Source organism: Leptonychotes weddellii, chromosome 10 (assembly GCF_054177405.1).
Source record: "Leptonychotes weddellii isolate Sample4059 chromosome 10, ASM5417740v2, whole genome shotgun sequence".
Taxonomy (NCBI): Eukaryota; Metazoa; Chordata; class Mammalia; order Carnivora; family Phocidae; genus Leptonychotes; species Leptonychotes weddellii.
This window is the reverse complement of record NC_138378.1, coordinates 68,724,501-68,752,277: the sequence shown is the minus strand read 5'-3', so window position 1 is coordinate 68,752,277 and position 27,777 is coordinate 68,724,501. Positions and strand designations below refer to the sequence as shown.

Here is a 27,777-nt window from a genome sequence, read left to right as displayed (position 1 = left end):
AGGTATTTATTTATTTGTCAGAGAGAGTGCAGAAGCAGGGGGAGCGGCAGGGAGAGGGAGAAGCAGGCACCCTGCTGAGCAAGGAGCCTGATGTGGGGCTCGATCCCAGGACCCTGGGATCATGACCTGAGCTGAAGGCAGATGCTTAACCTACTGAGCCACCCAAGCGTCCCTAGAATATTCTTGATTGCAGACCTAAACCAACTGTTTTTTTTCCTATCATTGTTTTAGCTTATTAATTGAAAAATTAATTGCATATACATTTTACTAAAAATACTGAAGTATGATAATACTGTTATTTAATATTAACATGGATTTTAGGTATAAACTGGAATTTGGTCCTTTAGATTTGTACAGTTAAAATATAGCTAGTAGCAGACTTTCCCAAAGAGTAAATAGGAAATTTAGAACCATAAAATTATTTTTAAAGATTTTATTTATTGATTGATTTTAGAGAGGTGGGGGCAGATGGAGACGGAGAGAGAATCGCAAGTAGACTGCCCGCTGAGCACGCCCCACTCAGGGCTTGATCTCCCGACCACAAGATTATGACCCGAGCCGAAATCAAGAGTTGCACGCTTAACCCACTGAGCCACCCATGCATCCCAGAACCATAAAATTTATTAAGTAAACAAACATTATAAATTGTAATGACTGTTGTGGATAAAACAAAATGCTCAGAAAGGGTAGTTGATTGGAATTTCTGGGGAAAGTGATTAGGAAATACTTCAGATTAAGCTCAAACTAAAACATGAAAGTTAGTGAAGACTTAATCATGTGAAGAATACTCCAGGCAAAGAGAGTATTATGTACAACTTCCTTTAGTAAAGACATAGCGTATTGGCATGTTTTAGAAGCTGAAAGATGACCTCTGAGGCTGTGATTAGTAAGTGCAAAGATACGTAGCCCAAAATGAAGTTGAAGAGGTATATAGAGAATGCCTGTAGTGCAGTAATTTCACACTTAGACACACCCACATGGCTCCACATATGTTGTATTGATAAAATGTAAAAAGGATTGTCAAAAAACAAGATGAATATAAGAAATAAAAACAATGAGTCTGGTGGGAACCACAGGACTACCATACCAGGCTTTAGGCCCAAATCAGACAATTGTGGTGGAGAGTTCTTGAGAGGTAAAGGGGATAAAAATTATGACACACATCTGGAGCTGAGCTCATGGCTAGAAGTAAGAAGCTTGGAATGGAGCTTCATTGCTATGAAAAAGCTCTGATGGGTGAAGGCTCTCAAACCCTTCTTGAGGCTACAGCTTTGTAGAAGGCAGTGTGCATAGAAATGCTAGAGGACCAAGAACTCTGAAGCAGTCTGTTGAGTGACTAGGTCTGTAACCAATGTGGAGCAGGAACCCTAAAACATGATTATAAGACCTGGTACTGGGCTGGAGTAGTGGGCTGGGAGGCAAGGAGAGTTAGTTGAAAATCTTTAGGAGGAATAAACACAGGCAGTAATATCAATAATCAACATAAATTCATTCCAGATAAAAATAATTTTATGGAACGAATACTAAGAGCATGTTTAGGGTACAGAGAGCTAAAAGAACACAAAAACTAAAGTCAGCAGAGCAGTTATATAAGGCTCATGTTAGAAATAATCATTGTTGGGGTTCCTGGGTGGCTCAGTCATTAAGCGTCTGCCTTTGGCTCAGGTCATGATCCCAGGATTCTGGGATTGAGCCCTGCGTTGGGCTCCCTGCTCAGCGGGAAGCCTGCTTCTCCCTCTCCCACTCCCCCTGTTTATGTCCTTCTCTTGCTGTGTCTTGTCTCTGTCAAATAAATAAAATCTTTAAAAAAAAAAAGAAATAATGATTTTGTTCATAATTGTTACAGAATAAACAAGGAGGGGTGCCTCAGTCGGTTTAGCATCTGCCTTCGGCTCAGGTCATGATCCTGGAGTCCCAGGATCACGCCCCGCATCAGGCTCCCCACTCATCGGGGAGTCTGCTTCTTCCTCTGACCCTCTCTCCCTCATGCTCTCTCTCACCTTCTCTCAAATAAATAAAATCTTTAAAAAAATAAATAAAAAGGAAATCACCTTAGGTCTGCCAATCTGAATTGTTTTTATTTTGCCAGTTTTTGAACATAAACCTTTCTCATAACCTGTTTTTATCAACATGGAACACAACATAATTTTATTCATTTATATATTTGCTCTTTAGACAGATGGGATTTCAGAGTTCTTTCAAAATCTTTATAATTGTATTTTTAAAGAACTGTGATTGTTTGAGGTAGCCAGATACAAAATGATAAATTGGAGCAGGCTTAGTAACTATTTTCATATTCCACATACCTGAAAAAAAATCAACATGAATTTTAAGTGCCTGTATTTTTTGTTTTTTTGTTTCTTTTAGAGCAGATCTTTTTTGTCTTAAAAAAAATACTGGTAAAATGTAATTAAGCAAATGCTTTTGATATCTCATGTTACCATTTTCTTTTTCTTCAGTGGATTTGGCATGATAACATGCAGTTTCTTCAAGACAAAAACATTTTTGAACATACATATTTTGGGTAAGTTTGGTAAACTTAGATTTTTTGTTACACATTTAAAACAAACCTTATTCTGTAAGAAATGTAACTTATTATTTTTAAATTCTAGGTTTATGTGGCAGTTATGTAGTTGTATTCCCAGTACATTACCAGATCCTAAAGCTGTGTCCCTAATGACAGCAAAGGTAATATATAAGCCTTAGATAATTTTTTTCAAAATTGACTACTTTAAAATAATTAAAAATTTTTTGCTTAATGTTTTCTTACAGTTAAGCACCTCCTTTGTCCTAGAGACGTTTATACATTCAAAAGAAAAGGTATGTGTTTTGTAGATTTTTATGTCATTTATCAGATAGCTTTTGGTTTTCTTTATCTTCAGCTCAGAAGTCCATGCCTTAAATGACTTCTTTCTTTTTTTTTTTTAGCCCACAATGCTTCAGTGGATTGAACTGTTGACCAAACAATTTAATAATAGTCAAGCAGCTTGTGAGGTGAGGTGAAATAATTCAACAAATAATGCATAGCTTAAGATGCAGTTTTTTGTTTTATTTTCTTTTATTCTTAGATGTTACAGCAAAATTACTGTATTATAAATTATAGGGATCCCAGTGTAAATTGTTACCCAAAATACTTAACAGCCAAAAAGGTTATAATTTATGTCATATCCATTACACTGATGAAATAATTGATTTTTAAGTTACTTAAGTCCTTGGGTGCCTCCCCCCAATCTGTTAGAAGGAAAAATATAGAAAGTTCAAAAGACTGTATCAGATATTTCTTAACTAATTTTGAATGTTACCAGAAAATACTTGAAAATGGATATCTTCCTCCTCCAAGATAAAAATGCATATATCCCAGTATATCAGTTTATGTCCAGTTTTATCTTCTATATTATGTTCTAATACATCCCTATAATAATTTATCCCTAAGGATAATCTGCTCACAGGTAATGGTCACTTAACCCCTGTTGCCACCCTAACATCATTTTATCATTTCTTGATTAGCTTCCAAAGTGTGGTATAAGCCTTTCTAAAAATGCAAATCTTAAAAGTTTCCAGAGGTGGGAGATAACATAGTGTGCAGTAGATGAAGTTAGTTGAAGATTTTTTTTTCTTACACAGAATGTTATCTGATTATGCCTTGGAGCAATGGAATTAGAGAATCTGATTATTGTAGATTTCAAACACAAGGCTATAATTTTTTAAAACTTTGTAATGAACATTTCAAAACAAGCATTAAAGTAGGAAGATAAGGAACTCTCAGGTACCTATCACCCAATTTCAACAAACAGTAACATTGTTTTGTCTTAATCTGTTGCTGTCCCCCATGCCTGTTTTCAGCAAACCCAAATAGCATATCATACATCCATAAATACTGAATATGTCTCTAATAAATGAGAACTTTTAAAATATATATATATGAAACCATGATTTTAAAAGGTTATAATTTATGTCATTGTAAAATTAGAAGTGGTTCCTTAATATCCACTACTCATTCTGTGTTCACTTTTCTCTAATTGCCTAAAAAATATTTTTTTCAGTTGGCTTCTTTGAATTAGTATTCAAACAAGGACCACATTTTGCTTTTCTCTTGTAAATCAACTTTCATCTATAACAGTTACTTTTTTTCCTCTCTTTGCTACTTTGTCATTTGGTCTGCAGAATTCTCCACATGATTGCTTTGACTGATTATATCCTCCTGGTGTTAGTTAACAAGTTCCTCTATTCCCCTCCCCCTTTGTGATTTTTTTAAAGCTGTTTGATAGATCCAGAATATTGATTAGGTTAACATTTGTTTTTTGTTTGCTTTTGTTTATAAAGTTGCCACTTCAGTTTTTGTTTGTTTGTTTTTACTAAGGAATGGCCTCCAGAACTCTCTCAAGGAGTTAAAATTCTCTACAGTTGTCAGTAATTATGTATATGCACATAGACAGTAAAATTCAGTATAGGAGTTAAATATGTGATTAAGAGATATCTTGAAATCAATAGGAAATTGTTTTAGCATAAAGAAGGGTGTTTTTGGGGGCACCTGGGTGGCTTAGTGGGTTAAGCATCTGACTCTTGATTTCAGCTCAGGTCTTGATGTCATGGTTGTGAGACAGAGCCCTGGCATCAGGCTCTGCACTGGGTGTGGAGCCTGCTTAAGATTCTTGCTCTCCCTCCTGCCTCTCTCCCATTGTTCTCTCTCTCTAAAAAAAAAAATGGGGGGAGGTATGCTTTGTGTTACCAAGAGAGCATAATTTCTTTATAAACAGAAAATAAGTCATACTCAGATCATATATTAATAGAAACAAAAGGTTCTGCAGTGTAGTATCTATGAGGACTAAGAGGAAAATAGTATTCCATTTTATAATGTTAATGCAGTGCAGGTTGCCATCATGCAAGTTTACACTGTGATGTAAATGGCGTTCATGGAATTCTGTAATGGGATGACCCTGATTATGACTTCAGGCATTTTAGAGTTTCATACCTTTTTTTTTTTTTTTAAACTTTAGAGAGAGAGCATGTGCATGAGCAGGGGGAGGGACAGAGGGAAAGAGAGAATCTAAAGCAGACTCCCCACTGAGCGTGGAGCCCAACATGGGGCTCTATCCCATGACCCTGAGATCATGACCTGAGCCAAAAGCAAGAGTTGAATGCTTAACCAACTGAGCCACCCAGGCACCCCTAGAGTTTTAGACTTTCTAACAATGGAAGAATCTGTTTTGGTAAGAACTTAAAATAATTCAAACACAGACTAGAAGTAAAATCCTTGTGTGATTATTTTTTTTTAATCCAACAAGTATTGGTTGAAGGTTAATATCACACTATTTTTTTACAGTGGTTTTTGGACCGTATGGCTGATGATGACTGGTGGCCAATGCAGATACTAATTAAGTGCCCTAATCAGATTGTGAGACAGGTAAGAAAATACTTATTTGAAAAAGAAAGTGGCTTTCAAGTTAATAATTCTAAATTTGCCTGTGAATGTATTTTAACCCAGCATTGAAGGTAGTTTTGAAAAGATCGACCTGTTACCGTAAGAATCACTTTGCCATCATTTCATCAGCTTCTTCTAGCAAATCAACTATCTTTCCAAGCAAGTAATTAAAATTGTTAACATTTCCTGGTTATAGGAAGATAGCTACCAGTGCCTATTCTTTCAGATCCTGTTATCTCTGCTTTATGAGTTGTACTGATTCTTTTTCAGAATCTTAGATATTCTAACCATGGTAGGGTACTCTGATGGCGTTGAAAGTTGAATGAACAGTATATAACATTTCTGTGAAAGATTCTGAATTGTCACATGAATCAATTTGTTTCCCTTAAATCACTGAAAAAATTAGACAAGAAAAATATGAACATTATTTTATATTCACTTAGGACACAGAACCAAAAATTTAATCTGAAAAGACCACTTTTCAGTTATTACTGAGATATAACCCATACACCATAATAACTCATCAAAACCATACAGAGTGTAAAATTTAGTGGTTTTTAGTATATCCCCAAACTAATTTTATAACACTGTTAAGAGAAATGCCATACCTATTAACAGTCACTCCCAATTTTATCCTGTCCCTTCTTTCCAGCCACTAATGGCAGCCACTAATCTACTTTTTGTCTCTATGGAAGGGCACCTAGATGACTCAGTTCGTTAAGCATCTGCCTTCGGCTCAAGTCATGATCCCAGGGTCCTGGAATCAAGTTCCCTGCTTAGCGGGGAGTCTGCTTGTCCTGAGAGCTTGGGCTCTCTCTCACTTGCTCTCTCTCAAAAAAATTAAAGCTTTTTGAAAAATGATAAATGGAGTCACACGGTGTGTGATCTTTTGTGATCGGCTTCGTTGAGCAGTATTTTCATGGTTTTCCATGTTGTAGTATGTATCTGTTCTTTCTTTTTATTGCTAAAATAAATTCCATTGAATGGATATAGCAAATGTTGTTTATCCATTAAGCAGTCGATAAACATTTGGGATGTTTTCACTTTTTGGCTATTTTGAATAATGCTGCTATGAACATTTGTGCACAAATACTTGTGTGGGCATATGTTTTCTGTTCTTTTTGTTATTTTACCTAGGAGTAGAAGTCCTGAGTCATACAGTCACTCCAGGTTTAACATTTTAGGAACACCAAACTTTTTCATGGCATCTCCACCAGTTTACATCCTCACCAGCAATCTATGAGGGTTCCTATTTTCACTACATCTTCGTTAGCATTTGTTACTGTGTTTTTGATTTTAGCTATGCTAATGAATGTGAAGTAGTATGTCATTGTGGTTTTGGTTTGCATTTCCCTAATAACTAATGATGGTGAACATCTTTCATTTGCTTACTGGCCATTTGTGTATCTTACTTAGAGAATCCCCAACCCTTTTTAATCCATGTTTCTTTCAGATAAACTTAAATCCTATTTCCTTCTCCAAGTCATTGATTTCTGGCAAAAGATAATCTGTGAAATGGGTGGCAGAGAATTTTGAAACATGTTAATTTTTCAGTATCTTTGTTACCTTTGTTCAGGCTCTTAGGTTGTTTTAACTTTTCATTTACAGATGTTTCAGCGTTTATGTATCCATGTGATTCAGAGACTCAGACCTGTGCATGCTCATCTTTATCTACAGCCAGGAATGGAAGACGGGTAAGAAATAACTTTTGAGCATTTTAAGCTTTTTAATGAGCTGCCTAGAGTATTTCAGATACCCACATTGAAATATTTAGGTTCAGGGCACCTGGGTGGCTTGGTTAAGCAGCTGCCTTCCACTCAGGTCATGATCCCAAGGTCCTGGGATCAAGCCCTGCGTCAGGCTCCTTGCTCAGCGGGGAGTCTGCTTCTCCCTCACCCTCTGCCCTCCTGCCCCGCTCGTGCTCGCTCTCAAATAAATAAACTTAAAAAAAAAAAATATTTAGGTTCTTTTATTTAAAAATCTGTAATAATACAAGTCAAGAAGAGAAAATAGTATTGTTTTATTTTTAATTAAGTACATCTTCAAAATCCTCTACAAATAACTTCATGACTTAGTCTTTTTGTTTGGATTGATTTAGCCAGACACCATAATTGGAATCCACCTACTTATTGCAGTTGGTATTCACTATTACAAAGATGAAAGAGCTAAATTTAGGTTTTTAAAAATATTTCTCCTCCCAGAATATCTATCCCCAGACTTTATACTATCTCTAAGATACATTAAATTGTGTCTTCAGGTCGGATGATATGGATGCCTCAGTAGAAGATATTGGTGGTCGTTCATGTGTCACTCGATTTGTGAGAACTCTGTTATTAATTATGGAACATGGTGTAAAACCTCACAGTAAACATCTTACAGAGTATTTTGCCTTCCTTTATGAATTTGCCAAAATGGGTGAAGAAGAGGTGAGGCTGTATCTTGTTTATTTCTGGGATTATGTACCTATTTTCAGTATTTAAAACTTGTTTTTATTTTGTATTTTTAAATCAATGTTTTTATTTTTAGAGCCAGTTTTTGCTTTCATTGCAAGCCATATCTACAATGGTACATTTTTACATGGGAACCAAAGGGCCTGAAAATGTAAGTACAGTTCTTTCTCATATTGGGGATTTAGGGGGCCATGTTTTCAAGTTTATATCATGGAAGGTCATTAGATATTAGAATGCTTTGAAGTCCCTTCTAGCCCTGAGATTGGATAATTTTAAGGGTCTGAGTTTGGTTGGTATTTTTAATGGGTATAGCAAGAGAAGAAATAATCAAATGATATAAATATCACTGGCAAGGCCCTGGAACAAAGCAAATGAATTTAGGCAAAATGGCCACCATCTACTTAGGGGTCATATCAGTAGCATGTTGTTTCAGTGAACATTTTTGTTGGCCATATTTTTAAACCCTTGTTTTTGAGTTTCTCAGAGTCTTCCAAAAATTTCAGTAGCTTCGTCTATTCATAATATTAACGCATAACAGGAACTTTGTGTTGTCTATAATGACCACATTGGCTTATGCTCCATTTATACTATCTTATTTAACCCTATTGCAACCTTAAGATGTAAGTACTATTGTTACCTCCATTTTACAGATCAGGAACTTGAGGCATAAAGAAGTTAACTTGTTTTAGATCACAGTGAGTTGGGTTTTGATCTTTGGTCAGATTCCTGAGCTAAGCTGTTAACCGTTACACTGTAATGGTTCTCCGAATATGCACTTTTAATGTCTCATTCCTGCCTATATGGCTACCTCTTTAGACTGCTTTTCTTTTGCTTTGTTACATCATAAAATCATTTCAGTCTCTTGAATTTCAAAGCAATGGAAGTCTTTGGAAGACTTGCTATTTGGATTATCTGAACACTGGAAATTAAGGATTCTTTAATTTTTGTAACTGGCATTTTTATTAAATAGAAAATACTGTTTTATCATACTCAGATAAAATTTAATCCTGATTTATCTTCCAAAGGGCTTGCCTATAAGAAGAAAGAAATTATTAAAAGATTTATCCCTGTAAGTGAGGTGTAAATAGTTACAGTATTGAGACTCATTGTTCTTTACAGTTCTGCCTGCTATGTCTAAAATTACCCTGAATGTTGTTTAACTTTAAAAGTCAGGGTTAGGCCTTTGAGTGTTTCTTTATGATATATGCTCCTGCCACCATCTACCCTGGGTAGTTCTATAAAACAGTCAAGTTACTTTGTCTCAAGATAATTCAGTTTTACTGTATTAGTTTTAACATTTTGTTCTAGCCTCAAGTTGAAGTGTTGTCAGAGGAAGAGGGGGAAGAAGAGGAGGAGGAAGAAGATATTCTTTCTCTGGCAGAAGAAAAATACAGGCCGGCTGCCCTGGAAAAAATGATAGCTTTAGTTGCTCTGTTGGTTGAACAGTCTCGCTCAGAAAGGTGAAATGTTTCAACATTCAAAATGGTTAAAGCATGTTTGATTTTACTCCTTTTACCAAATTGTTTTACACTGACTTTTGTTACATAATTCCTTTTAAATAATACCACTATTTACAACTCTTGTGGCATAAGTATTTCAGTCCTTTGTATCAGATGACTTTGTACCTCTGAGTCATGTTAGAAATATACGTTGAAGAAATATACAGTAAAATATTTAGCAAAATTATATGTGCATTCATCCTTTAACCTGGCAACGCTATTTCTAGAAATCTGTTCCCCAAACACAGAAAGATGTATATGTAAGGATATTTATTGAAGCATTTAGTTTATAATAGTAAAAGACTGAAAATATTTAAAAAGAGGGGATTAATTGAAAAAAGCAGGCATCCATTCAATAGAATACTCTATTGCTCAAAAAAAGAAGTATGGAATGTATCTATACTTCCATGGAGAGAGCTTTAGGATACATATTACCAAGTAAAAAAAGCAGGTTGGATAAAAGTGTATATAGTATGGTACCTTTTGAGGAAGGGGAGGTTAGGGCGGTGGGGGGGTGTAGAGATTGAGAGCATATATACTCAGTTTTCATTATTCCTCATTATGGATCTACTGTTTGCAAATTTGCTTACTTGCTGGGATTTATTGCAATCCCCAAATCAGTACTATGGCTCTTTTACCGTCATTTGTGGACTGCAGGTGTCCATATGCAGAGTGGCAAAAAATTTGAGTTACCTGACACATACCTTCCTTCCCAGCCAAGGTCAAACAGGGTGACTCTGACTTCTTGTTTCACTTCTCATATTGTAAACAAATGTCCTTTTCATCGTTTATGCCATGTTTTTCACGTTCGTGCTTTTTGTTGGTGACTTGGTGTTTAAAATTGCCCCCAAGTATAGTGCTGAGTGCTATCTATAGAGATCTGAGCTCAAGAAGGCCATAATGTGCCTTAACAAGAAAAAGCACATTAGATAAGCTTCATTCAGGTATGAGTTAATAATATTATTTGCTGTGACTTCAGTGCTAATGAATGAACAATATATATTAAATAAGGTATCTTTAAACAGAAACACACACAAAACAAGGTAATCTATTGATTGGTTGAAGAGAATGTGACCAGAGGCTCACAAGAACCTAACCCTGTATTTCTCTTATGAGCAATGATTCAGTAATCACTAATTCGGTGTTCACAGCATTTTATAGAACATAAGTACTACAAATAGCAAGAATTTACTGTATTTTTTTAAATTGAAGACTAAATCAAAAACTTAAAAAAAAAAGTTTTCTTGTGGTTGGGGGAGGGAAAAACAGACTGCTGGAAAGGAGAAGAATGAAAACTTGACTTTGAATATACATTGTTTTTGTTTTTTAGATTTAACTTGTAATCATGTATATGTTTTATATAATGATAAGTTAATAAAATGCAATCCCTAAAAATCAAAAGCAGACTGAAATAAATGAATTATATACTGACCTGGTGGCATAGCCTGGAAAGGAATTCACTAAAATGACTTTAGAACACATAATTTAACTATAAATTCCTAGTTGTACATGAAGGACAAAAAGAATTGTAAAATTATCCTAAACTGTTCTACTAAGTATATTGTTCATAGTGTAATTGTGATTAATATCCTGAAACTAGCATATATCATAGAACAAAGCAAATATTAGTTAACTGTTAATGTCATTAGAAACCAAGATTTTCAGAAAAAGACAGAAAAAAGTACAAATATAAAATTGTAGGTTTTTTATGTAAGTTCTTTAAAACTAAATTTGAATTTGGAAATAGCAGTAGAGTCTATGGTGTATTTTGTCTTAAGCAAACAAAAAATGTTTTCTCTACTTCCATTTTCTGAAAAGGCTTAGAAATCCTGCCCAACTCAGAATGAGTGAATGCCACTGGCATCTAGATTGTAGTCCCTAGATATCATTTCTTATGGAAGAAAATGGGGGTTCTTTGAAAAAAATGGCCAATTCCAGGTCTTGGGCAAGAAATGAATGGGAAGCCTAGAGCACTTCATCATTTTGGAAAGCAGAGGCTATCAAAGACTACTGAGATTATGTTAAAAGGGCAAGAACCAATTTATGAATATTCCTACTGGTCATAGATTGGACAACCTGAGCATCAGTAATAGTAAGAGGACTAAAATACATCACAGATATTTAAATCCATGAGTTTGTAATGGTACCTAAAAACAAACTACTTACTGGTATCCTTTGGAGTATATTAGGAAACCAGATCATAATTCTGGAAACTTATTAATAAAGGAATGATAACAAGCATTCATCTTACCAGCAAGAATTATACCTCATGGCAACCAAATGGTACATGAGAGGAAGCTCTCCATCTTGGAGGTGTATGAGCTAATGAACAAGCAGTAATGCTGAAATTAGAGTATCTGTATTTTGTACCCCAAATGAAGTAATGGTTCTAAGAGATGATCATCATTGACTGGAAATATTACAAAAAGACAACCTTTCATTGTGTGCCTCCTGAAGAAAGTCAATACCACCACCAGTAAAGCATGCTTGATTAAGAAGATCAAACCTAGATATGATCAAGTCTCTAGATCTAAACTACCAGTTTATAGGAAATACAAGGACAAAGGAACAGGTTAAAGCAACACCACAAGGATACAATCAGCAAAACGGAAATGTGGGAAATGCTTCAGGATAAACCACCTACTTTCTTCAACTCATAAATTGCAAGATAAAAACAAAATTGGAGGGGAAACCAGTAGTCTGTAAGATATTTAAAAGACATTTCAACCACTTGCAACAGAGGACTTTATTTGGATCATGAGCCAACAAATTATTAAAAATTTTTTTAGACACTTGAGGTAATCATACACTGGATATTATTTGATAGTAAGGAGTTGTGGTTTTATTTTAAGTGTGAATAATGGTAGTGTGGTTATGTTTTTTAAATTTATCTGTTAGAAATAAATACTAAGATTTTTGGATTAAATGATAAAATACCTGGAACTGCTTCAGAACTGTCCACATTGAGTGAGTGGGAAGTACGAATGAAACAAGACTGATCATGAATTAGTAATTTGAAGCTGAATAATGGGATACTTCCATTATCTTGTTATTTTTGTATGTATCTGAAATTTTCTATAGTAAAGAAATATGTAGAAATTGTAAACTGGTAACTGAAGCTCTTTAGTATTGGAAGTTCATTTTGTTTTGAAGGGTCTCATGTCACAAAAAAACAACAAAACTCAGACCCATCCTAGTGTTTATAATACACAAAAATATTGAGTTAATTAAATGGGAACTAAAGCAGGTTTGGGCTTCCATATATCAATTCTGGAATCTTGAAAAATTGTCTAAAAGATACGTATCTAGCAAGTAAGTTTAGCCAGCAGAAAGTTCAAAAATCATTTTTCTGTGTTGGTGGCTTGGTACAGTTGTAATTGGATTGACAATTTTGATGCATGTCATGATGCAAATAGCTATAAAGTAGCACATAGGGAAGAAAAACTTATTTCCACTGATGTTTCCTTTCAGGCATTTGACATTATCACAGACTGACATGGCAGCATTAACAGGAGGAAAGGTAATACTTTGTATATTAGAGGATTTGATCATCTCACAAATAATAATGGTTCTTAAATGAACAACTTTTACTTTTAACAGGGATTCCCCTTCTTATTTCAACATATTCGTGATGGCATCAATATAAGACAAACTTGTAATCTGATTTTCAGCCTCTGTCGATACAATAATCGACTAGCAGAACATGTAAGTGCTGAGAAACAGTCTTAAAGCTTTTTGGTAATTTTTAAAAGAATGTCCTGAAATCCTCTGTTTTGTTTTGTTTTGTTTTAGATTGTGTCTATGCTTTTCACATCAATAGCAAAGTTGACTCCTGAGGTATGTACACATTAGTTAATTCATGTTTTTAAGACTACTAGCGCTTTCAAATAAACCTTTCTAATTGTTCTTGAAAAAAATATATCAAGGTTTCTCCCATGACACAGCTTAATTTTTAGTATGTAACTTAAATAAGCTGAATTACTCCTTTATATCTTACTATCATAAATGTAATTTTCCCAATTAAATACAAATTTACATATAAGTTCAACATATTGGAGTGCCACATAGATACTAAACTTTAAAGTTGTTTGATTTGAAGCATATATAATTGTGTTCAAGAAAAAAGTAGACTAACCAGATGAAAAAAATGTGGAAATATAATACAGTATTATACAAATGTATTTTTGTAAAATGGTAATGTTATAGCTTAGCTACATGATACTTTGTCAAATATTAATGTAAACTACACCTTAGAGATCAAGGGATGCTACAAGAAACTTTTAACCTAAATTATTCTATGAATAAGGTTGTCTCATTAATAAAAGTTTTGATTGGTTTTTTCAAACTGATACCTAGAAAAATACATGTTTTCTGTTACATGTGGTGCCTGTGCTATTGACTTTTTATCCCAAGTTATAGTTCAAGTTTATATGCAGGAGTCCTGAGATCTGCTAACCTAACACAGATTTAAATGTGATGTGTAGAAGAGTTTTACATGTTTCTTTTCTTCTAAAACAGGTGGGTTCAAGTACATTTAAATACGCAGTTATGTATGTGTCTTACAGGCAGCCAATCCTTTCTTTAAATTGTTGACTATGCTAATGGAGTTTGCTGGTGGACCTCCAGGAATGCCTCCCTTTGCATCTTACATTCTACAGAGGATATGGGAGGTAAGTCTTGCAGTAGGTGTTTCAGTATTTCTTCTTCTGAGAATTTTATTTTTCTAATAAAGTCATTACCAGTTTAAGTACCAGTTTCTTCTGACTTGGGTAATCCAAAATGAAAGTTTTAGTAGGACACAAGTCAGGGAAGAAGACTTGCTTTAGTTGGGAGGCTTGGGGAGGACAAAGAATTCTTGTCTTTCAGGACAAGTTTAAACACTGTTGTAGAGTCATAAAAAAATCTTTGGCCAGTCGAGGGTTTTCATTCCCTTCCCCTCAGAGAAGAGTGATAGAATCTTAGAAATACAAGCTAAGTGTTTTCAGCAGTTGACAGAAATGGTACAGGAAGTACTAACCACGTCCTTTCCTTCAGAGTAACTGCTGGGGTCATAGAGTTTCTCTTTAGTGAGTGGTAGGAAAACCTGCACTCTAGACCAGGGGTCAGCAAACTTTTTCTCCAGCTGGTCAGTTAGCAAACATTTTAGGTTTTGTGGGCCCTGTGATACCTTTGCAACCACTTAACTGCTGTTTTAGCCTAAAACCATCTAGACAATACATAAATGAGTGGGAATGGAACTGGCCTGAAAGCCAAATCTAGATTCCTAAGATTTCTTTATCCCATGAAAAAAATCTCCCCAGCGTGCAGTTAGTACATTTTATTCTCGTGCAATAATAGATTGGGCACACAGTAAGAAAAATAAAGATGAGAAACTTCAGAGAATTAGAAGCACTTTTTTTTTTTTTAAGATTTTATTTATTTATTTGACAGAGACAGCGAGAGAGGGAACACAAGCAGGGGGAGTGAGAGAGGGAGAAGCAGGCTTCCTGTGGAGCAGGGAACCCGATGTGGGGCTCTATCCCAGGACTCTGGGATCATGACCTGAGCCGAAGGCAGACGCTTAACAACTGAGCCACCCAGGCGCCCCTAGAAGCACTATTGGTTCTATGTTAAAGTCCTTGGTTATTTTAATTTTATTTTGTTAACTAATGACAGATATTTCTGAATATATCCTGTTGATAAATGTAGTTTTAAAAATGGAGAGGAGCACCTGGGTGGCTCAGTTGGTTAAGCATCCAACTCTTGATTTTGGCTCAGGTCATGATCTCACGGCTGTGGGATCGAGCCCTGCATCAGGCTCTGCACTCAGCGTGGAGTCTGCTTAAGATTCTCTCTCTCCCAGTCCTTTTGCCTTTCCCCGCCTTAAAAAATTAATTAATTAAAAATAAAAATGTAGAAAAACATGGGCGAAACTTCTCTTAGGCTCTAGTTTTCAAAAAACTCTCTTGGCTAAGTGTTCAATGGCATATACCAAAAGTAAGTAAAAAAGTAACTCCTTAATCGGTTTTATATTCTGTTCTTGTCATTTCATTTTTAGGTAATTGAATACAATCCTTCTCAGTGTTTGGATTGGTTGGCAGTACAGACACCCCGAAATAAACTGGCACACAGCTGGGTCCTACAGAACATGGAAAACTGGGTCGAGAGGTTTCTTTTGGCTCATAATTATCCTAGAGTCAGGACTTGTAAGTCAAATATTCAGAACTTAAACCATTTGTTGTTCCAGGTTTCACTTTTTTGTTTTGTTTTTTAAGGCAATTACAATAATGCCCATTGTTGTACAGTGCAAAGTCTTTTGGAGATATTGTTCTTAAAGGCCGAAGTTACATTAGTATTTGGAAATGGCAGTGTTTTGCAAATATGTACTGTGGTTTGGGTGTTTTAAGGATAGGAAACTGTCCTGTCTTGGGTGACATCACCACCACTGCCGTTCTTGTTTCCTTGCTTGATAGATTACAAAGCATGATCAGCATTAAGTGAAGAGAGGAAAGGATCAGAAAATCCCATCTTAAAAGTAACTTTAAGGCTAAGAGGAAAGTAATAAAAAGGCATAGAACAAATTGAGAGAAAATATTCAATGAAATCATGGGAGTTAAAATGATAAACACCTTTACACAGGCTGGAAGGAAATAAAGATCTTGGAAGACAGAAGGACAAATACGAAAAATAGGTATTTTACAGATTAGAAAATTGCTTGTAAATAAATAGAGTATGTTCTCCTTTGATTTCTTTTATTCAAAGAAACAAAAATCAAAGTTGTTATTTTTTTAAATTTCTTTAATCATTAAAATCATTTTTCCTAGCTGTCTGCTGAAAGGGCATAGAATCAGTGATACTACAGTAGCAATATGCACATCAAATACCCCCAGATCTATGTTTCTAAAGACCATTCTCCAATAAAACAAATAGTAGCTCTTTGAAGAAATGGCTGATTCTAGGTCTTGGGCAGGTAATAATACAAGATGAGCCTGGAGCATCTTTTTTTTTTTTTTTTTTAAAGATTTTATTTATTTATTTGAGAGAGAGAGAATGAGAGACAGAGAGCACGAGAGGGAAGAGGGCAGAGGGAGAAGCAGACCCCCTGCCGAGCAGGGAGCCCGATGCGGGACTCGATCCCGGGACTCCAGGATCATGACCCGAGCCGAAGGCAGTCGCCCAACCAACTGAGCCACCCAGGCGCCCCGAGCCTGGAGCATCTTGTAGGACCAGCAAGTAAAGAAGTCTCAAAAAACCAAAATGATGGGGCTGTGTCAAAGGGACACACAACCAACCTGAAAGAATTCCCAATGGCTAACGCTGGAACAATAAGAGTAAAAAAATAAACAATATAGTGCTGGATTATACCCCGAAGTATAAAATAAATACCTGTGAGTCCATACTGATAAATAAATGATTAAATAAATAAATGGAGAAGAGACAAATATCCTATACAGAAGAATTCTAAATAATTTATGTACATCCACTGTCCAAGGAGGTGGAACTGAACCTCCTTTCAGGGAGTAGGGAATGGGGAATGTAACTTTTTCTTTTCTTTTTTTCAAGTTTTTATTCAAATTCTAGTTAATATACAGTGCAGTGTTGGTTTCAGGAGGATTCAGTGATGCATCACGTAAAACACCCATTGCTCATCATATCAGGTGCCCTCCTTAATACCCGTCCCTCATAGCCAACGCCCCCACACACACCTCCCTCCAGCACCTCTCAAGTTTTTTCTCTGTGTTTTAAAAGTTTGTTACAGTTTGTGGGTAAAGTAATTTTAGGTGAAGCAGTTGACAAACATTAACTCAGCTAGGTGATTATGGTTAATATCATCACCGATGTGTGTTGATAGCATGTACCCTTGATACCCTGGATATAATATGATGTAAAGAGCACTTTACCTGTATGGTCTTCCTTACAAAACCCATCATTTGAGTCTAAAAGTGATAAACATCAGACAGGCTCAATTTGAGGGACATTCTTCAAAAATACCTAACCCAAGTACTCCTTTACACTGTCAGGCTTTTCCAAACACAAGGAGAGTCTGAGAAACTGTCACAGCCAAGAGGAGCTTAAGGAGACATGATGATTAAATGTAATATATCCTAGATGGGATCCTAGAGCCAAAATAAAAGAACATTAATGGGGCGCCTGGGTGGCTCAGTCTAGGTTAAGTGTCTGCCTTCGGCTCAGGTCATGACCTCAGGGTCCTGGGATTGAGCCCCCGCGTCAGGCTCCCTGCTCAGTGGGGAGCCTGCTTCTCTCTCTCCCTCTGCCCCTCTCCCCACTCATGCTCTCTCTCTGTCTCTTTGTCTCTCAAATAAATAAAATCTTTATAAAAAACAAACATTAAGGCAAAACTAATAAAATCAAAAGTATGGAGTTTAGTTAAAAGTATGTGTCTGTTGTTTCCTTAGTTAAAACAAATGTAGTAATAATAGTTGTTAATAATAGGAGAAAAGGGGAGAAGAGTGTATGGGAACTGTGTCTGTTCTGCCTGTTCTAAAATAAAAAGTTTATTTGGGAAAAACACCTTGTACTGATGGATTGGCATTGGTACTTATAAGGCTTGTTTTTCCTGCCAGTTTATGTAACCCCATAATAATGGGTTATTTGTAAGTGCTGACACGTATGCTGATTGGCATTCATGTCCTGACTTCTGACCATAAAACAATAAAAAATCTATGCTGAGCCAAAAAAAAAAAAAAGTTTTTCAGCTGTTATATCTAATATTGATGACAGTATTGAGGATATGGCATTCTCATACATTGCAGTGAAGTTGTAAGTAAATATTACCCTATGAAAGGCAGTTTAGTAATATGTACTGAGATCCTTCAAAATACTTTGCCTTTTTTTTTTTTTTAAAGATTTTATTTATTTATTTGAGAGAGAGAGACTGAGAGAGAGAGAGCACATGAGAGGGGGGAAGGTCAGAGGGAGAAGCAGACTCCCTGCTGAGCAGGGAGCCCGATGCGGGACTCGATCCAGGGACTCCAGAATCATGACCTGAGCCGAAGGCAGTTGCTTAACCAACTGAGCCACACAGGCGCCCTACTTTGCCTTTTTTTAAATTCAGTAATATTATCTCAAGGAATCCAGTATAAGCAAGTCATCTAATATATGGATGCTTAAATAGCATTATTTATGATTATGAAAAATTAAAAACTGGATGTTCCATTGGGAAATAATTACAGTGAATCATTTAAAAATTAGACTCTGGTAATATGAAAATGTGCTTTTGACATAATGTAACTTGAAAAAACAGCCCAAATATTTGAATAGAATCAATACAACAGTAAGAATTATAGTAACATCTATAGAAGAAAAACTACTGAGAAATACTGTTAAATCCTACAAAATTTTAAGGAATGCCTTAGAATGTTTAGAGAAAAAAAGAAAAATAGAGACATAAGTATCTTAAATAGTTGAACAGTTGCCATATAGAAATAGAGGTAGATTTGTTCTAAGTTCTCTATAGTATAGAACTAAATGAAAGGGATTCTTTAGTCAGCAAGGCAGTTTTTAGTGAGATGGTCTGTTCTTCCATATTGACCTTCCTAGAAGTTGTGTATTTCTCCCAAGCAGAACTTACTTTTTATTTAGAAGCAGATAGCTCTTAAATAAATAGAAGGTTTGGTACAATAAAGCAAAACTAAACGGTAATTGTAGAATTTAATTGGGTCTTTGGTAGAGTGTTTTAAACCTTTCATTGTGTTAGAAAATTTTTCCTAATAAAATACTGGGATAAAAGTATATAACTTGAATAAGTTTTTTCTAATCACATATTACTTTTCTTAATAGCAGCTTATACAAAGATTGGTCAGGATGACCCCTACATGCCAAGTTTTAATGTTGGAAACATATACTAAATTGAGCCTAACATACAGGTGAAAAAAAAAATGTAGAAATGGAGTGCTGCATGAAGTTTCATTTGAAATCTGTAAACTAGGTTATAATTAATTTTAGAAACCCTAACTTTATTTGCTTTAACAGAACATTGGAAATTATCAAATTATAGGTAGCATAGTGGGAGACAGAATTAGTAGGTGTATTGAAAAGAGTTAAACTAAGGCATTAGAGGCCTTGAAGAGGCTCTGTGGTGGTGGTTTTTAGGAGCATTAGCTCCTGAATCTATCTGGGTTTCGAGATGTGTAACATGGGTGTAGTCTTTCTGTTTTTGGTCCAAGTGAAAGTGGGGATAATAAAAGTAGAGCCTCCTAAACAAAGTTAGGGTGTTAAATAGTATAAACATTTGATAAATGTTAGCAATTCTTGTTGGATCATTATCATTATTGCCATTGTCGTCACCACCACCACCATCATCATCATCATCATCATTTCCCAGGGCTAAATCTGAGCTCCACCTCTTTATTTGTGTGACTTTGGTCTTTGCTTCTCCAAGATTCAGATTTTCCAATGTAACATCACCTATTTCCAGAATGATTTTGAGAATTAAATGAAATAATATTTTTGTATGCTTAATAACATTTTTCAGGTATGTTGAAGAAGGGATGCTTTATTTGTGTTCAGAGTCAACCTAGAAGCTTCCAGTTATGGAATGAATAAATCATGGGGATAAAAGATACAGCATAGGGAATACAGGCAATGATACTGTAATAGTATTGTGTGGTGACAGATGGTAGCTACGCTGTGGTGAGCACAGCATAACCTGTGGAGAAGTTGAATCACTATGTTGTACACCTGAGACTAATATAACATTGTGTGTCAACTATACTCAAGTGAAAAAATTTTTAAAATGCAAATTTAGCCTAGAAGAGTTGTAAAGATTTTTCCACAGTTAATGTTCTGTAATTGGTGCATATATATATAAAATCTTATACATTACAATGAACTTTAAAATAGAAGATCTCATTCTGTCTTTATAACTTTATATTTTACTGTTAATCTCTAAATTATTACAAAATAACTTACCTTTATTTTGTAAAGAAGAAGAAAAGATTCTAACACATTGATTAGATCACGTCAGACAGGCTTAGCTACGTCTTCTGGCTCCAAATGCTGTGTTCTTCCTGTTAAACCATATTAATTCCGAAGGAGAAATGAAATGATCAAATAAATGGAAAATTCTACATCTGGGGAAAGCTAACAGAGAAGTTTAAAACTGTTTCTATTAATGCAATTATTGTTGCCACTTAAAAAATAACAATGACAGAATGGAAGGCTAATGTTTTCATTATTCCTTGAGATTTTTCTGTGGGGCCAGTGGTAGGGCAGAAAGATATTAAGAAATGTTCATGTCCCTTAATTTTTATTCATTTTAATTTTTAAAGAGAAGAGTGGCTTTGTGTTTAATGACTGCTCTTCAGTCTGTTTTATATCTTGTAAGGATCTGACAGTTTTGTTTTACATTTTATAGCTGCAGCTTATCTTCTGGTGTCCCTTATACCAAGCAATTCATTCCGCCAGATGTTCCGGTCAACAAGGTCTTTGCACATCCCAACCCGTGACCTTCCACTCAGTCCAGACACAACAGTAGTCCTACATCAGGTCTACAACGTGCTCCTTGGTTTGCTCTCAAGAGCCAAACTTTATGTTGATGCTGCTGTTCATGGCACTACAAAGCTAGTGCCCTATTTTAGCTTTATGACTTACTGTTTAATTTCCAAAACTGAGAAGCTGATGTTTTCCACATATTTCATGGATTTGTGGAACCTATTCCAGCCTAAACTTTCTGAGCCAGCAATAGCTACAAATCACAATAAACAGGCTTTGCTTTCATTTTGGTACAATGTGTGTGCTGACTGTCCAGAGAATATCCGCCTTATTGTTCAGAACCCAGTGGTAACCAAGAACATTGCCTTCAATTACATCCTTGCTGACCATGATGATCAGGATGTGGTGCTTTTTAACCGTGGGATGCTGCCAGCCTACTACGGCATTCTGAGGCTCTGCTGTGAACAGTCTCCTGCATTCACACGACAACTTGCTTCTCACCAGAACATCCAATGGGCCTTTAAGAATCTTACACCGCATGCCAGCCAATACCCTGGAGTGAGTAAAATTGATAATTCTATCTGTATCTTCAAATTGATTGGAAATAACATATTTCCCCCCCCTTGTGGGAAGTGGTAACAAAATATGGAAGTATAGTCTAACTTTAACTGTTCTTTCTTAAGGACTTAATGTGTATTTGTTTTCTTGAATACATGTATAAAATGCTATATTACTATAAAATTGATAAGTAATATGGGTAATTTTTCTTAGGTTGATGTTGAAATTTTATCTCTAATTGAACTTAGCTATTTTCATTTGTGTTTTTGTAAATGTCTTTTATATGTAACTAATGAAAAAAGTCAGCTTTGTGGTACAGTTTTAGGGAAGTATTTACTCTTTAGATACTTATCGTTAAGATCTACATGCTGTTCTAAGCTGTGAGCTAGAAAATATTTTTATCTTAGCTATAGTATTCCCTAGTGTTTTTTTCCTCACACTACATTCAGGTGAATGAAATGGATAAGGGGTCTATCAGGATACAAATATATGCGGTCTAAATCTGATTCCTTTTTTTCTGCAGACTGTTTGTAGGTTTCATATTAAAACTTTCTCCCTTCGTTTATGGCTGTCATTCCTGGATATTTCTTTTCACTGTTGGTTCTTAACTCTCTGTTGTAAACTGAAGATTACACCAAGAGAATATAAATCTAGGAAAGGGGTTGGGAAGAGAGTGCAGAACTATTTTAACCTAGAGGCTACAAACTGCTTGTGTGAGAAGTTTTTGGCTAAATGGGAGATGGTGGGAGTGGAGCTTTTTCAAGACATCCAACATTAAGAGTTTAATCAGATGAACATGATGAAGAATATTTTAATTATTGGTATCCTTGAATTGTGTACAGTACTTTTTTCCTGTTGAAGAAAGGACCTTTCCAGGGCACCTGGGTAGCTCAGTCTCGGTTAAGCGTCTGCCTTCAGCTCAGGTCATGATCTCAGGGTCCTGGGCTCGAGTCCCGCATCGAGTCCCACATCGGGCTCCCTGCTCAGCAGGGAGCCTGCTTCTCCTGCTCCCCTTGCCTGTGTGCTCTCTTTCTGTCAAATAAATAAATCTTAAGAAAGGACCTTTCCTTCAGATACAATGTAGTAAATTGTTCTCTCCCAGAAAGAATAACCTAATTTCCAGCCAGGAAATTTAGAATGCCTAGAATAGAGGAAAGAAAATGAGTATATTAAGTACCAAAAGATGTTCAAAGCCAAGGCTATAAGACAGAAGGAAACAAATGTGAGAGTCTGCCTGACCTCGAAGGAGTCAGGATTTATCAAGATTTTTCAAGATTCAGTGGATTTTCTTTATCACATTCACATAAATAATATTTGACTTAGTTACTAAACATGATGTCCATGGTATACTTTTGGTGAATGTTGGGGGAGTTAGAATATTTATCTGATAATGTTTCCTGACATCAATAAAATATAACATCTTTTATTGTAGAGCTTAACTATTGGAGATTTTCATGAAAATGGTGCTTAAATCAATTTTTGCCATGAAAAATCACAGAGTTGGGGGTTTTCAGTTCATTGATAAGTATGCCCACATGCCCATGCTAAATGAGTTTATAAACCCACAGTTAGCGATTTTACTTAAATATTAGTTCCCATGTTTCATCCATCAGATAACTTGAACTAACCATTCATCAGTCCAGAAAGAGCATTCCAAATGTTGGCACAAAGGGTTTTCTCGGAAACGGTATTAATTCAAATGTAAATGAGGGCTGTAAAATTGTGTGAGGAGGAAGTGATTTCTCATTAAACAGGGCAAAAGATTGGTGTAGCATATCTGGACACCCATTTGAAGTTACAAGGCTAGTGCTTTAATAAATAGTATTAAGACTAAAAATGAACCCTAAAAATGAGTCTTCCTGAAAATTTGATTATTTACTTTTAGTAAATAATATATTAAATTTTTAAAATAGAATCTATTGCTAATTTTGTAACTATTCTTGAATGGTAGTGTAATCTAATATCATTTGTATAATTTTAAGAGCCGGCTAGTGGGCATAACATTCAAAAATGAGAAGCAAACATTCTAAAATGTTGTAGGGTTAAAAGATCACCATGATGCTTATTTGCCCTTTTTAGGCAGTAGAAGAACTATTTAACCTGATGCAGCTGTTTATAGCTCAAAGACCAGATATGAGAGAAGAAGAATTAGAAGATATTAAACAGTTTAAGAAAACAACCATAAGTTGTTACTTACGTTGCTTAGATGGCCGCTCCTGCTGGACTACTTTAATAAGGTAAAAAGATGTTTTCTGGTGTTTTTTTAATTTGTTTTGTTTTTCCAGGTGAGGGAATGGGGACCATCCTTTTGACACTTAAAAGAGTTATAGTTAGGGGCACCTGGGTGGCTCAGTTGGTTAATTGGCTGCCTTCAGCTCAGGTCATGATCCCGGGGTCCTGGGATCGAGTCCCGCATCGGGCTCCCTGCTCCGCGGGGAGCCTGCTTCTCCCTCTCCCTCTGCCTGCCTCTCTGCCTACTTGTGCTCTCTATCTCTCTGTCAAATAAATAAAGAAAAAAAAAAAAAAGAGTTAAATTATTTATAACTGAAAGTTTACCAGTTCTTTAAGGTGATTAGGGAAGCATTTTTGCATTGAGTCACCTTGGAAGGATTTATCTTTTAAAAATTAACAAGCTACTTTTGAACAGCTTTTGTTTTCAGGGTTTGGTTTTGGATTGTTTATATGTGTTTTATCAGTATCATAGAATCAGGGTTGGAAGGAATCTTAATGTACAGTCTTACATCTAAGGCTTGAATCCTCCTCTCTCTCGTGATTCATCCTGTCTTACGCTTGGACAGTTCAGTTCTAGAGGCCTCCAGGAACAGCTTTCTCCATCTTTGGATGAGAGTTACTATTAATATGTTTTTCATTCTATTTAGCCCAGATTTACCTGTCTTTTTTAACTGTAGGAATTAGCCAGAATAACAAAACATCATCTTTATAATTGTTCAGAGCTACAGAAGTTATTGAATGGCTATAAAGGAACTCTACAACAAATTACACATAGTTCCCTTTAACTGTGGAAATAAAGGCCAGGTTAATTTCTTAAAGTGCTTCTATATATTACATCTAAGACTTGCAGGTAATGTCCTTTATTAGGCACACATTTTTTGGCAGTACTTCCTTGAAAATAATAGTATTTTATGCTTAACCCAAGATAAGATTATTTCAGGTTATCTTCTTCAGAAAACTTTCAAATTTGAATCTTTATTAGTACACAAAATGAATTAACTATGCTTTTGCCAGGACTCCAAAGGAATTCTTTTAAAATTTTGGCATTAATTTTGAATACATTGTTTCCAAGGTTTACTACTTAAAGCTTATTCTAAAAAAAAAAAGACTTTGAGCTTTCTTAATTCTTTTTTAAAAAAAGGAAAGACAACGTCTAACTGAAGTAGAAAGATTCCAGTTGTACTAATATAGCAGTGGTTTCCAGTACCTAATAATGAAATTAAGTCTAATAACAAGAGCAATACAACTACTTTTGATAATTATCACATAAATTATTTTCAAGACCACAATGTATTTAATGTGTTTCCCCCTCATGTTTCTCTTTCTTCCCAAGAACCAGCTGACAAGTGCTTGGATAGTATAAGTGTATTTTATTATTATCCAGAGCTTAACATAATCTAGAAGATAAACCCATTATGAAAATAAGCATTGTTTATACAGAAACTTTAAAAATATTCCTATGATACCTCTCTTCCACTATTGAATTGTTGACTAGATACTAGCAGACATAACTTTTCTCCATGTTACTTAGAGGATTTCTTAATACTAACTCCTTTTATTACATTAGTAGGAAACAGATAATAGCAGTCCCTCTCCTATAGGTGGAAAAGAGCCTCAATTACAGTTTTCTTCTATTTTTTTTCACCTAAGTTTTCCATTCTGATTCAGAGTTCTCAACCTGGATTTTTTGTATTCTTCTAGTGCCTTCAGAATACTGTTAGAATCTGATGAAGATAGACTTCTTGTTGTATTTAATCGAGGTTTGATCCTGATGACTGAGGTAAATATTTATTTCATTTTACTATAGATATAGCTCATATTAATGTTCTCACCAAGGCTTTTTGTGTGTGTGTAGATATTTAGAGTTTATGCTATACTGTTTTACAGGTGTCTGGATTTTCATTATATAGATCAGTAAATGCTAATCTATATTCCAAGAATGATTAGGTCACAGTTTTTAGGTTGCTGTTTTCTTTGTCCATAGTAATTCCATACTTCTCTTCTTCTTTTGTATTTAGAACAACCACTGGAAATAGACTGGTTTTATTCATTCCATGTGTAAGGGTAGAAACAGATGAAATTCATATGATGTAATCACTGACATAATTTCTCAAGAGCGGACTTATTTGATAGTTAAGAAAGTGAGATTAGCATCATGAGAGGAAGCCATTGAGTCTGTTACAGGTGAACATCCACAAACTGTGAGATGATTTTAAAGCCATAGAGGTGCATTTTACCTCTTAGTCTAATAAAGGAGAGAAGACAAAAGAGTATATGCCAAAAGAACCATCAGAAGTAAGAGGTAGGATAGTTTTCTTCAGTTAATGATATTATAGTATAGGAATACAACATGTTTGAAACCGTACTTTGAAGAATTTGAACTTGTAAAGATAAGCAAGAGAGCATTTAGATAAATGACTTGGTCAGCAGAGGCAAGAAAGTATTGTCGTATTTGAAAAATGCCAAGTATTTCTGTTTGGCTAGAACAAAAAGTATGTGAAAAGTAGTGAGAAATTCATTGTTTCGCTCAACAGATGTTTGAATGTCTACTAGCTAGCTAGCACTGGGGATACAGCAGTGAATAAGACAGACATGGTTCCTAGCCTCACAGCTTACAGGTTAAATGCCACACAAGTACATTGTTCAGATTATGTACTGCCACCGATTCTAGACTGTGGATTTTGAACTTTGAATTACGGCTAGTATATAGATTTTAGGGAACTGATTCAAGAGGATTAGAAAAAAGCCTTTGTGTGGAATGAAGTAGGAAAAAAAACTAAGGATTTTGAATTAAAAGATTTTAACAAGCCAATATGATTAAAGGAATTCTTCCTTTTGGAGCTCTTTTTCCTCATTTCAGACTTACTGTTGACAACCATTTCACCATTGTCTTCCTTCCCAAAGCCCTGGAAAGTTAGTTAAAGCAGTCACCTGTTCTACCAAATCTTCTTGTTGCCTGCTTCTTCGTAATTTCTAAGGTGTTTGTGGTCTTAGAGCAAACAGTAACCAAAAACAAACAAACTGATGAAACAAATTATTCCTTCAGACCAAAATGTATGCATAAAATATTAGCTCCGAAGGTGAGCACTGTTTTGTATTTTAAAGAGCTGACTTGGGAGAATTTGACTTAGGTAGAAAGCAAATACATTTGATTTGTGCACATGTGCACACACATAGGGTCTGAAAACATCTATCATAAAGGATGAGTACTACCATTTTGTGGTCAGTAAAGTAAAAATGAAATGAAGTTTTCCATTTTTTAAAATCACTTGTAGTCTTTCAACACACTGCACATGATGTACCATGAAGCCACAGCTTGCCATGTGACTGGAGACTTAGTAGAACTTCTGTCAATATTCCTTTCGGTTTTGAAGTCTACACGCCCGTATCTTCAGAGAAAAGGTTTGGTCATTCCTACTTCTTCTTTTTGTTACTTTCAACTATTAAAGAGTGAAATAAGGATGTCAAACCACATCCTTCAGAGAATTTGTCTTTATGTCTGGTTTATGTACCGAAGGTGGAGCTGATGCTGGCTAACCATCAGGAAATGTTCATCATGACCTGGTATAAGGCTGGAGTGCTCTTGTCTAATCTCTTATGCCTGCCTGAAAAATAGGCAAGCATCCTATATAAGTGTTAAGATTTAAGAGATTGGAAAACACTTCTAAGCACAGTAACAAAATGGGTATTTTGTAAAGGTTCTCCAACTGGAAACCTCCATGGCTTAGGTTAGATCATTTTTAGTTTTAAGAGAAATAACTATAAAACCTATCTCTTGTGTCCCTGTAAAATTGAATGTGAACTTTGAACTTCCTATAAATTTCTGGAAAATGGAAAGGTTCATCCCTAAAGTATGCACTTAAGAAATCTAGCAGGTTTCACAGTAGTAGCCATCTCATGAAAATGCTCACTTAGGTTTCACCAAAGATGTTTATGTCATTAATTTGATTTTCTTAGTGTTAGCATTCTGTAGATAAAAATAGAACATAATTGTGAGGAAGTTTGAACTCAAATGGCATATTTATGTATGCTTTTATATTTGCAGATGTGAAACAAGCATTAATTCAGTGGCAGGAGCGAATTGAATTTGCCCATAAACTGTTAACTCTTCTTAATTCCTATAGTCCTCCAGAACTTAGAAATGCCTGTATAGGTAAGTTACTTGGAAAATATGTATGTGTAA

The 27,777-nt window shown here is 35.3% G+C and overlaps 1 protein-coding gene across 1 annotated transcript in view; it reads left to right on the top strand.

Annotated features, from left to right (window-relative positions):
- The window catches only part of USP34 (ubiquitin specific peptidase 34), a 182,963-nt gene that overhangs the window by 139,677 nt on the left and 15,509 nt on the right, over positions 1-27,777 (top strand). Inside the window, exons 51-69 of the mRNA XM_081797278.1 lie at positions 2,460-2,524; positions 2,613-2,688; positions 2,773-2,820; positions 2,929-2,994; positions 5,324-5,404; positions 7,031-7,116; positions 7,680-7,848; positions 7,949-8,023; positions 9,181-9,332; positions 12,843-12,891; positions 12,972-13,076; positions 13,164-13,208; positions 13,937-14,041; positions 15,409-15,556; positions 20,728-21,362; positions 23,442-23,599; positions 25,296-25,374; positions 26,870-26,996; positions 27,640-27,747. Coding sequence (XP_081653404.1) covers positions 2,460-2,524; positions 2,613-2,688; positions 2,773-2,820; positions 2,929-2,994; positions 5,324-5,404; positions 7,031-7,116; positions 7,680-7,848; positions 7,949-8,023; positions 9,181-9,332; positions 12,843-12,891; positions 12,972-13,076; positions 13,164-13,208; positions 13,937-14,041; positions 15,409-15,556; positions 20,728-21,362; positions 23,442-23,599; positions 25,296-25,374; positions 26,870-26,996; positions 27,640-27,747 — 2,377 coding nt within the window. The remainder of the gene's footprint in view (positions 1-2,459; positions 2,525-2,612; positions 2,689-2,772; positions 2,821-2,928; positions 2,995-5,323; positions 5,405-7,030; positions 7,117-7,679; positions 7,849-7,948; positions 8,024-9,180; positions 9,333-12,842; positions 12,892-12,971; positions 13,077-13,163; positions 13,209-13,936; positions 14,042-15,408; positions 15,557-20,727; positions 21,363-23,441; positions 23,600-25,295; positions 25,375-26,869; positions 26,997-27,639; positions 27,748-27,777) is intronic.